The sequence below is a fragment of the Citrus clementina genome, unplaced genomic scaffold, assembly GCF_000493195.1.
Source record: "Citrus clementina cultivar Clemenules unplaced genomic scaffold, Citrus_clementina_v1.0 scaffold_1, whole genome shotgun sequence".
Lineage (NCBI taxonomy): Eukaryota > Viridiplantae > Streptophyta > Magnoliopsida > Sapindales > Rutaceae > Citrus > Citrus x clementina.
Window position 1 is genome coordinate 4,844,635 of NW_006263303.1, and position 11,931 is coordinate 4,856,565.

At 35.0% G+C, this 11,931-nt stretch overlaps 2 protein-coding genes across 3 annotated transcripts; one reads left to right on the forward strand and one right to left on the reverse strand.

The window, feature by feature from the left end:
- Positions 1-620: 620 nt before the first annotated feature.
- On the reverse strand, positions 621-5,114 carry LOC18055698. 2 transcript variants are annotated; one of them, XM_024178652.1, is made up of 3 exons: positions 4,836-5,108; positions 4,597-4,745; positions 621-896 (listed from the first exon to the last, which is right to left on the reverse strand). In XM_024178652.1, the coding sequence occupies exons 1-3, from the start codon at positions 4,959-4,961 to the stop codon at positions 854-856; spliced, it is 318 nt and encodes a 105-aa protein (XP_024034420.1). In that variant the 5' UTR covers positions 4,962-5,108; the 3' UTR covers positions 621-853. The 2 variants fall into 2 exon arrangements, with proteins under 2 accessions (XP_024034420.1, XP_024034421.1); XM_024178653.1 differs by lacking the exon at positions 621-896 and adding an exon at positions 1,248-1,459 and having other exon boundaries at positions 4,836-5,114.
- Positions 5,115-7,315: 2,201 nt separating this feature from the next.
- Positions 7,316-10,528, forward strand: LOC18055699. The gene is made up of 3 exons (XM_006450927.2): positions 7,316-7,498; positions 8,993-10,133; positions 10,232-10,528. Exon 2 carries the CDS (start codon positions 9,054-9,056, stop codon positions 10,077-10,079), a length of 1,026 nt encoding a protein of 341 aa, XP_006450990.1. The 5' UTR covers positions 7,316-7,498; positions 8,993-9,053; the 3' UTR covers positions 10,080-10,133; positions 10,232-10,528.
- The last annotated feature ends 1,403 nt before the right edge of the window (positions 10,529-11,931 follow it).

Here is an 11,931-nt window from a genome sequence, read left to right on the forward strand (position 1 = left end):
GGACTTTTTGATGACTTTGATTTGACTTGAGAAAGTTGGGGCCGTTTGGATGGGTACTTGGACAGGCAACCTTCCCCTCAAGTCGTAGGAGTAGTAGTAGAGTCACATGCTCCCCTACTTGTCCTAAATTTTTTCATAAAACTATTATTAAATTTCAACTAAAAATTTCATATGTCCCTAATAAAATATGTGATTTGTCCGATTAGTTTTGAATAATATACAGAACATATAATGCTTATTACAGACGTGTGATCATTACACTTCAATCAGGCTATTCTATTCCATCTGTTAGAAAGAAAAGAACCTAAATCAAAATACTTAATAACACAGCGATACATTTATACAAAACTTCTACCCCGAGCACATGCTATGGAGTCATAGTGCGTCATCAAAATCACTTTAAAGAGTAATAAATCTAACATTATTTAAAAATATTTCAAATAAATTAAAATTTTCACCGCTGATTAAAATTGGATTAGAAATTTTTAACCCAACCCACGCATTTTGGGTTGGGTGGTTCTGTGGTTCTTCGGCCCACCCCAGATCCAAATAGCTGCCTAGCAGTGAAACTGAAAAATGACAAAACTACGCCCAGGTTCCAAAAACAGGTGGAATCCGTATGTTGCAAGTGTGCATGGTATTCAATTTGCGGTTAAAATCAACCGCCTTGCTCGAGTAGCCTGATCAATTTTAAAAGTTCAAAATATACAAGCTTCCCAGACAGTAATCCAAAAGATATTATCTACGAATGAAATTATCATTTGGTTTTTATTGCTGCAATAATCCTATACATGTTAGTAATTTAGTAATGAGATATAGAATCGCAATAGACCGGTATTCTGCTCCTTAAAAGTCAATCGAAGCCCTTCCCCAGGCAGTTGAGACACCGCTGTACCCTGAAATAAGTAATATGACAAGAAACCAGCAAAATAGTTAAGCAACAATCAAATCATCTCTAAACTAATCTCCTACATAACCATCATTCATAGGGCTTGTAGCTTTTTTCATTGAGAAAAATGCAAATGCCAACATCTAGTTTCCCAAACACTGCATCAGATAGCAATACTTTTCAGTGGATTCTAGTTGTCTAGCACCATCCAGTGAAAATAGCGGTATAGATTTTATATTATCACACTATCATACTGTCTAAAAGATGATGAACCAGAAAAACAAAACATAGAAAGAAAATTAAAAGAAAATGAGTACAAGAAAAATTTTGATTTCCAATATCCATCTTAAATTAGCAAAATACAATAAAGTGTTGGGTAAATGACAAGGCCCCTTTATATGTGAATAAGATCCAGCCCATAAGCCCAGGATTTTAACAAGCCCATAGCATATTCAAATAACTGTGTCAAGATGATTGTCGACAAACTTTGCTACGTCATTAACTGGACAGAATAAAAGCCTGGCCACCTGGACAGACAATGCAGACAATGCAAAGCAGCTTCATGTGCCTCTACAAATCAAAGGAAGCTTCAGGGGTCTATACAATAAAAAGTAGATCAAGAGCTGCAAACCACAGCAAAGGTACAAAGGTTGGTGCGAAGGGTGAACACTATAGAGTCACACAGGAAGAGCTAAGAAGCTTTCAGTATCTACCCCAAACAATCAAAGATTTCAATCAAAGAACTGCAAGCAACAATAAAGGTGAAGGCTACAATGCTACAGAGGAAGAGCGAAGGCTACAATGCTACAGAGGAAGAGGCAAGAAAGCAAGCCTACAGCATCTACGTACTCCAAACAATCAAGAAACCTAGTGAAGAACTGCAATCGCAGCAAAAAGATAAAAGGTACACAGGAAGAGCCAAGAAAGCAAGCCTACAGCATCTACGTACTCCAAACAATCAAGAAACCAAGCAAAGAACTGCAACCGCAGCAAAAGGATAAAAGCTACGCAGGAAGAGCCAAGAAGGAATCCTCTCTGCAAGTTATTTTTACTACTTATAAATATTTATACAAACTTTAGCTTTATATGTTTGTTTTTGTATAGGATCTCTACAACTTTTCTGTATTGTTTGGAAGATATTAATTGTTGTCTGCTCATTTTCAAAGAATGGCTTCTGAATTGAAGAATTCTCATGAATTAACTAAGGGCTTAGAATGTGATTTGGCATGAAGTAATGATCAGTATGTCAGTGTTTAAGGAGAAAACAAGAAAAACCTGTACAAACTTGGGAAAGATGAGACCAATGGGGTTATCAAAAGAATTGTTTGATCTAATCAAGCAAAAAACTCTCTTGAATCAGATTTAGTGGCAAGTCAGAAAGAAATAAAAGGTTTGAAGCTACAATTAACCACTACTGTTAATGAGAAAAATGTGTTAATGGAGAAAGTGGATTGTGTCGAGATTGAGAACAAGAAGGCTCGAGTTATTTTTTAATCAAAAGGTTAATGAAATGAAAGCTGAACTGGAAGAAGTGAAAGACAAGTATAAGCATGTTTCTTTAAAATCTGACTTTAATGAAGTTGATGCTTTTATGCAATGCAGTAAAGATGACGTTCCTACTACTCCACTCTTGGGCGATTTGGAATTTTTTTCAAATGCATCTGATTTTGTAGTTGATGATGTTTTTGCTAGTAAAGGGAAATATCTGAAGTTGTGGAACCTGTTACTTCTTTGACTGATGTGCCTACTTCCCCTGCACCTACTAATTCTCCTAGTCTCTTTTAGCTTTTCTAGTAATGGAGATGTGAGAAGGTATGGACTCAATCTTTGGGTGATTGTACAGTCATTTTCTTGTGTAAATAGTCTTTTTGTAGGCTACAAAAATAGTACTTTTGTCACCTTTTGAGTGTAAACTGGAGATGTAGGACTGTATATGTATTTTGACATGGAAAGGTTGGCTTCCCTGATCTAACATTATATGTAAGTTTGTAAGATAGTGTAGCTTTCCCTTTTCATTGTATATACGAATTATAATTTTTTGTAAATGTTCCCACCTATTTGTTTCATTTAAAGTTTACTTACAATGTTCTTTAACCACTAGACTTAGTTACATATCCTTTAACAACTAGACTGTATTTCTCAAACAAAAGCTCTAAGATGGCATACCGCTGATTTTAGATTTAAAGTAAAATTTTAAAGACTTGAAAGAGCATTTCAATTTAAAGATTTAGAAAGTACCCATATCTAAAGACTGAATGCTCATTGTGAACATAATACTTTCCAGATGCTTAACCATTCCCCCCCCCCACCCTCCAAGTGCCTGGGATCCTTCTAGGGTTTTAGTGCCTAGAGATTTAGCAAAAGAGTTGTTTGGTTCTAATGAAATTGCCATTTCCCACTTATTGCCAGTACCTTATTTCTCCAATTTTTTGGGTTAGCAAGAATTTTGGTTATCAATCTGTCTTTATCTTTATATCTGTGAGAAATATAATACACATGATCTGCATAATGTTTCACAAAGTAAAGTCTCCGAAATTAATTGAAGCCTATATTCTTTCCATGCAAGTGGTTAAAAGCAAGAAATCGCACCAAAATTCTATAACCACTCGGGCAAAGTTGGACTAAAGCCAAATTATAAAAGTTAAAAAACCTTCAAATAAAAAGGGTGAAGGGGAATCTTTAGCCTACTAGCACATATGCTGTAGGAATTTTAACATTGTTGGAGTCGAAACATTAAAACCCAACATCTTTTGATTGATCTATTGAAATTAGGAGACACCCCTTGGAAAGGCATCCTTAAACTTTTCCCTAAGGTTTTTTAAGTTTTTGAAATTTTTCTTTCTCTAAATAAGATACATGTAATTGATTTATCCATCAAACCAAAATCCCCAAAGCAATAAAAAAACATAGGACAAAATTTCTTACTTGAATATCATCGATTGAAGATAAACAAGTAGAGAACTTTAGACTAGAAAAATATATTTGCCGCCTAAGAATATAATGAAAGAGATGAATCTATATCTTTTGAAAGTACAAAACTGTTCTTTAAAGAAAATCAGAGGAGAACTAAAGGAGGGATAATATATTTACTACACCTAGGCAGGTGCTAAGAGCCTTGTTAAAGTCTTAATGAGATTTTGTTTAATATCAAGGCAGGTGCTAAGAGCTTTAGTAGGACTTAAAAATACATTAAGAGCTCTAATAAAGTCTAATGACTTGAGCAGGTGCAAAGAAAATTGGATACCAAAGTTAATAATTAAGTCAAGAGATAAAACAATATATATAACTGCACTATAAGCGGCAAGTTTGGAAAACATGAACAAGTGAAAAACAATTCAAGAGATAAAACAAGAAAGAAACCAAAGAAAAAAGAAAGCGAAGAAGCCAAGAAAGCAAAACTAAGAAGAAAAAGAAGAGCAGTAAGAAGCGAGCTATTGAAGCCAATAAACAAACAAGCACAAGTATTTCAGCTTTTTAGACTGATCCAAGTACTTGTTGTACAAGAAAATTGCTCAAATTTATTGTCACAACAAGCAGAGTTAAACAGCACCCCAGGGATCAAGATTAGAAAGTAAGCATACAATAACAGTTAGAAAAGAAAGCTGCTTTATGATTTTTACATCTCACCTCTCCGAAACCAAACTAATGATAAGAGTCAAACACATTTGAAAAAAATGAAAGAAAGAAAGAAAAGCACAGTGACTAACCTGTTACCCTCACAGGTAGGGCAAAGACAAGGATTGATGAAAACAGGGTCGTACAAAGGCGACCACTCAATAGTTGCATTTCCTTTGCATAACTTGCAAATATAAAACCCTTTTCCTTTACAAACCCCACAAGGCATCGCAAACTTTTTCTACAAATATACAAAATAGAAATAACAATAAGTATAAAAAAAATATGGAAGAAAATATGACTGAAGAGAAGAGGCGCTTCTTGCTTTTACCCGTTTTGCTTCACTGGCAGCACGAAGTGCCCCCAGAGTGATAGTGGAAGCCACATTGAGGGTGACAAATCCACCAAAGATTATTGCAGCAGTTGCGCCTAAGAAGCCAACCTGCTTCAGTATCATCGTTGCCCTTTGATTTCTCACAGGACTTTCCTCAAACAGCTGCAGTGCACGATACTTCGGTTTGGACTTTGGGTTAGCCCCTTAGCACTCCCGGTTTTGTCTCTCCCGAGCTTCCGGCAATAAAGCAACGCAACGTCTTTTGTAGTTTATCCTATCCAGGCTAATATCATCTTGGTCCCTAGATTTTGGAAAAAAGAAAATGAAAGACGCATTTATGTTCTTACTCCGATTCTTGCCGCTAGAAAGTGGAATTCACAAAAAAAAAAATCCTTATCAAAATCAACAATTTACTTTATTTTTAGAATTTATTAGTTTCAAAACATTCATTGATATCTTTATTTACGATTTTGTTTAGGTTTAGAGAGCCAAACGTTGGTAATTATAATTTAACAAATCAATTATTTAACTTTCATTATAAATAAATTTATATAAATATTTATCTATTTCAATTTGACTAATGATAATTAAATCTCCCCACACATAGATCACACCCATGTGAGCTGTGTTTAATATCATACATCTTATTTTCAGTCTAAAACTTTTATCTTTTACCAATTGAACTAACTAGCTTGCACTAAAATTCAAAATGTAAGTATATGTATGTGATTTGCTTAAAATTTAGAGAACTAAAAATTACTAGAGTTTCTTTTAACTAAATCGGTGATTCAGTCACCCTCATTTCCTCATATCTTATAATTTTTTATTCTTTAAGAGGTATAATCTTTTAATAGAACACACACACTCAACTCATTTTTTTTATATTTACCAAAAGAAACTATAGGCAACACGTCCTCTTACTGAAGATACATAAATACTACTAAAATTTGTTTAACTAAATCAATGATTTTTTTTTCCATTTAGGGACTTGTTTGCTTCAAAATTGTCATGGTAAACTAGCTTCCAAAAAGTTGAATGTTTTCTTGGTTAATGTTCTTTTACAGAAAAATGTAGGGACCCAGATGTTATCATGTTCTGGTGTTTATCCAAAATGATATTTGTCTGAGTCAAACCCGAAACGGGCCTAAATGACGTCGTGTCGTTTATTGTTTTTTTTTTTTTCATTTCTCTGTAAAACGGCACCGTTTAGCTTAGAAAAGGCAAAAGCAACGAGAACCCAGCTGCCTTCTCTTCCTCTTCGTTTTACCACACAACCCGACACATCACCCAATTGTAGAACCCAAAAGCAACGAGATGAATAAATAATATGCGTGTGTTTTCATTCTCTGCGACAGTTACAGCCATTCACAAAGCATCACAATTAATATATGTGTGTGTTTTAACAAATTATTTAGGATTGCTAAGATGTGGCTAGAGCTGTAGATGGAGTTGAATAAATTATCTACACCCTGATCTTAAGCGTGGGAATTTTACCGATGAAGAAGATGAACTCATTATCAAGCTTCATAGTTTGCTTGAAAACAAGTAATTAATTAAGCTTCTTCTCTCTTTTTTCTCTTTTTTCTTTTTAAATTTTTTATTTGTTTAGGGGTGGGTTAATTTTAATTATTAAATCTAAAAAAACTCTTTTTTTTTGGGTGGGCGTGTTTTGAATTTGTGTAATGTGTAAGTGGTTGTTGATAGCTGGAAGATTACCAGTAAGAACAGACAATGAAATAAAGAATTACTGAAATACCTACATCAAGCAGAAGCTACTTAACCATGGCCTTTACCCTCAAACTCACCATCCCCTCAACCAAATTCATAACCATAATAATTTCAACAAATACACTATTAATAATAATGGAGAAATAATACATAGCAGCACCCATTATCAAGAAAATCTCTCAACTTAGAGCTATCCAGTGGACTTGCTTCTTCTGATTCTGTGGACTCAAAACCTCTACAGCAACGACAACAGCCGCAGCAGCAGAAGCAAGTTGTTGATTACAATAAGTTTTTTTGAAGTGAAGCAAGCAGTTTGTTTGTGTTGGCAACTTGGTTTTGGGAGAAGTGAAAGTAATAATTGTACTCAAAATTCTAGTGTGGTGAAATGAAGAGGAAGAGAAAGCAGCTGGGTTCTGTAGTTGCTTTTGCCTTATCTAAGCCAAACGGTGTCGTTTACAGAAGATTGATGAAATGTCGACAGCCGTCTTAGGATTTGCCCGGGGCAAACATCCGTGTGCACTGTAGAGTGTTTATTCCTTTCAGTAGCAAGACTGGTGGGGCCAGATAGTGAACAGTTTGACTTGATTCTAACCCACGCGCTTAGATCATGTGGATTCGCCAAACCTACGAAACGGCGCCGACTTAAAAAAATTAACAATTCATTTCAAAATTAAAAATATATATATATATTAACGAACCCCAAACCTTACACGTCAGCAATAATCGAGAAACGCCTATATATACCTGCATCACCGTCGTTTATCTGCTTCTCTCTCTCGCTTGAGCTGAACGAACCCTAGAAAAGGCTGCTCTCTCTCTCCTTCTCTCTGTGTTAAAATGATTTTAATTAATCACTTCTAAGTCTTCAAATCTGATTAATTAGAATCATAAGTTACCGTCAATTAATCAAATCGGACGATTCGGAGTTGCTGGTAATTATCTAAATAGCGCTATCATCTTTTTTCTTTTGTGAACTTTTGACCTATCCTCGTGTCATCTTACAGCCGGATCTTCCCGATTTCTGTGTATATCGATTCAATATTGCGATGGAGTTGGTTTTTTTGACTTTTGATTGGATTCATTTCTTAAATTTTCCCTTTTTTTCATTTGCTTGGATAATTTTTTGTTGCAGCGGGTGAATTGGCGGTTGTTAGGTTACTCTAGAGCTGGATTTTTGTGATTTTGATTTTGGTTAAACAAGTTTAAATTATTGGAATGAAAAGGAGTTTATTTGTTAAAACAAACAACGCGTCTATTCATTTTGATGCATATTTGTATTTTTTACAATGTAAAGTTTGTGATTGAATTGCCTTCTCTTTAAAGTTATCAGTAGATAACTAATTTTCTGTATCGGAAAGGCAAATTGAAGTATACAGGCAGGGATGGTTTTTTTCATCTTCATTAGCTCCTAATGTTGTTGCCTGAATTCATTGCTGATCTTAAATGTCCTAGCAAGTGAAAAAGTTGGAAGCATACTGGAGACTAAGTTTTATGGTAGTGTGACTTAGTAATGAATTTATTTATCCGATGCATTTTCTTGAGGTAAATGCATATAGCAGAAGAAGATATTAAGTTTCTAGCGTTGGAGTTTCGATTGTATGGCAGGAAAAATTGTGTGTGTTAAGATATCGGCTCATGAGCTATAAAATAGTGCTCCCTAGAGGTAGATTGATCAAAAAGATTTGTCCGATCAACTTCAAGTGGTTTGGCATGTAGACTTGTTAAGTTCTGTAGCTACTTTGCTTGATTTCCATATGCTAATGTGCGATTTGGCAGGCTTTTGTAATCATTCGTTTGAAAGATAGAAGTCTAAAAACGGAAAATGGATCTTTCTTGGATCATGAGTTTAAGTCGTGGTGACTCCGAATGCAAAGGAATGATATTGATTTAAATATGAGAGAGCTCATTTAGATTGTGGTCCAGGATGGTGCTGTGAAAATCTTATTATGTGGACTTTTCCAATGCAGATCATGCTTGTTATTGGGATTCACCAACAATGTTTTGGTACTAAAAACTGGTAACTTGATTTACCAGTTCTTTCTCCGTCTTGCCAATGCTTTAGGGCTTTTATGTTGATAGTAATATCCAATTCCCGTGGTTTTGATTCCTCCAAAAAGGATTATCTCATGGGGCATTTAGCAAGGGTTTGCATCTGGCTCATTGTACTTGTGTAGAATGTTTACATCATTTTGTTCATTTTATATTGCTTTGGGTAACTGTTCCATTTATGAGAGAAATTGAATTCAATCATTTTTCTTTGAGTATATGTGTTCTACAATAATGTGATAGCATATGATATTCCAGTGTTCTTATGAATCCATTTCTGTTCTGCTACAATACCTTTCATATCTATTGATGAATCTTAGCTACTATAGCTTGTGCAACTACTTATGTTTTTGTGGTCTTTTGTGGCTCCAATTCTTCAGTTGCCGCTTTGTGAGAGTTGCCAGACTTTAGTGTTTGTGTATGTATATTTGAGACTTCAACATGCCAAAGGATAGAAGGGATCGTTCTGTGTCTGTTGATAGATGCAATGCATCTCCTTACCCATGCAGTTCTAGTCGTACTCAGAAGTCCTCTGCCAAAATCCTATTGGAAAATGATGAAAATTTGAAAGAATGGGAAGAGGCCAGGTGCCCTGTTTGCATGGAACATCCTCATAATGCAGTTCTCCTCCTATGCTCTTCCCATGAGAAAGGTTGTCGTCCTTTTATGTGTGACACAAGCTACCGACATTCGAACTGTCTGGATCAGTTTCGCAAGTCATTTGTAGAGACTTCATCCATGACTGTGATGTCACAGCTAGAAGAATCCCAACCCTCTCCTACAAATGCATCGGTTTTGACTTCAGAAGCAACAGCTACTGGCTTGCTAGAAGAAAGAAGCGAGGAAGGATCCTCTATGCCACATTCTTTGTCTTGCGAGAAGAAGACCCGGCCAAAGCTAGTGTGCCCCCTTTGCCGTGGTGATGTTAAAGACTGGATTATTGTGGATGCTGCTCGTAGGTTTATGAATGGGAAGACTAGAAGTTGTTCTTGTGAGACGTGTGATTTCAGCGGGACATATACGGATCTCAGAAAACATGCTAGGGTTGAACATCCGCTCGTGCGGCCATCTGAGGTTGACCCAGAGCGGCAGCATAATTGGAGAAGATTGGAGCGCCAGAGGGACCTTGGGGACTTGCTTAGCACACTTCAGTCTTCTTTTGGTGAGGAGAGGGATGAGAGCAGTGTTTTGCCTATTGATGATGGTGGTTGGCTTACTGTATTTTTTCTTATAAGAGTGTTTAGGCCTGGTTCTAGTACAAGGAGAAGCAGCTGGTCTGGTACCTCAAGGGCCAGAGCACACTTGAGTATTAGAAGGCGAACTTCCCAACTTTGGGGGGAGAGCTATGATGGAGAAACAGGATCTTCTTCCAGAGACGAGGACAATGAATCATCAGATGGTGGTTCAGCTCCTCTGAGGCGCAGTGAGCGCATTCGGAGGCAAACAACTCCGGACAATCAGCCTTAGTTGCAAACTCTGTGGAATCTGTCTTTATAATCATTTTGTTTGGAGGCTTAAACTGTAAGTGTTGTCAAATTTTTGTTTTTTGCTCTTGGATTAGTAAAAGCTGTTAGATATTAGAAATGTCTTTTGACTTGGGCAATTTGTATGTGTTTCAGGTGGTGGAACAGAGGAAGAGAGATGGAAGTTCTGCCTACATGAGTGTTGGCGTCTGTCTGTACCGTACTACTTGGTATGGAACAGATTTGCCTGATGTGCTGGATATTCCGATGATTGATTAAAACTGTAATTTATAGAAACTTTTAATTAATCGATATATTTTTTCTTCAGCAGCTCTTTATTATTTATAATAATATATATTTTTAAATTTGCATTTGTTGCTATGCTTTTTATGTCGAGTGTCTCCTTGAACAGCTGAGCTTGAAATAAATTTGCACTCTTTTGTGGCCTTGTAACTACTGCTGGTTGAGGGGAGGGCGATTTCCAGCACACATTACTGGGGCGACGGGGACAGCTCACATTACTAATAAGTTGGCTAATTTATCAGTTGTGTGGGCCGTTTGCTGCAAAGTGCGGCTACCTAACTCAATTAAAGCGAATTACAGAAATCGCCAAAGCCATTGTACCATGACACAATATTTGATTAGTTTGGTTTCCTTTGTCCATCTGTGACTCGCGATGAAACAATAGTCATCTGAGAATATTGATAAAAGAAGACAATTTTTTCCCATAAAATTCAATAAATAATGAAAGTGTTAATTTATTTGTATTGTAATAAATGTTAAAATTTTAATACATACCATTCCAATAATGACGAAAGAAGTCAACATTTTCCCATTAAATTCAATAAATAATAAAAATGTTAATTTATTTGCATTGTAATGTTTTTTAAAATTTGAATACCAATCATTGTACTTCATTCCCATCATTAATGTTGCATCACTTCAATTCTTTAGACGAGTAATTTTAAAAAACTTCCCCTGAGGTTTGGGTTTGTTGCAAGTAGATGGCGAGAATTTATTTATTTGTAAAAAATCTCCTACCGTCAGTTAACTTTAACATTGACCGTTAGTTGACTGTGCAAAGACAATATTACCCTTAACAATAATTTGTAGACGAAAATAACTAAAAAAAATTAAAATTATTGGCTATTTTACCCTCTTTAAATTATTGATATTTTCTTAAAGTTCCTACAAGAAAGATAAAATTAAAAATTTTAAAAATTCTCTTTAAATTATTGATATTTTCTTAAAGTTTCTACAAAAAAGATAAAATTAAAAACTTGAAAAAAATTATTGATATTTTCTTAAAGTTCCTACAAGAAAGATAAAATTAAAAATTTTAAAAATCCTCTTTAAATTATTGATATTTTCTTAAAGTTTCTACAAAAAAGATAAAATTAAAAACTTGAAAATAAAATAGTTATAATTTTTGTCTATGATATTGTAAATCTTTGGAATTGACAAGGATAAAATTGTCAAAAAATAGGATTTGTGCTTTTCGCGCCGACAATTTTAAATTTTTTTTTAGTTATTTCCGTCTACAAATTGTTGTTAAGGGTAATATTGTCTTTGCACAGTCAACTAACGGTCAATGTTAAAGTTAACTGACGGTAGGGGATTTTTTACAAATAAATAAATTCTCGTCATCTACTTACAACAAGCCCAAACCTCAGGGGAGTTTTTTAAAAATTACCCTTCTTTAGACAAGTTCAATTCTTTTGATAAAAAAAATTGAGATAGGGTTAAAAACTTAGAATGGTAGCTTATTCTTTTTCTTTTTTCTTTTTTTTTTCCCTCTTTGAAACTGTTTTCATAACATCAACTTGTACAAATTTGGTAAGTAATACTTATAAATT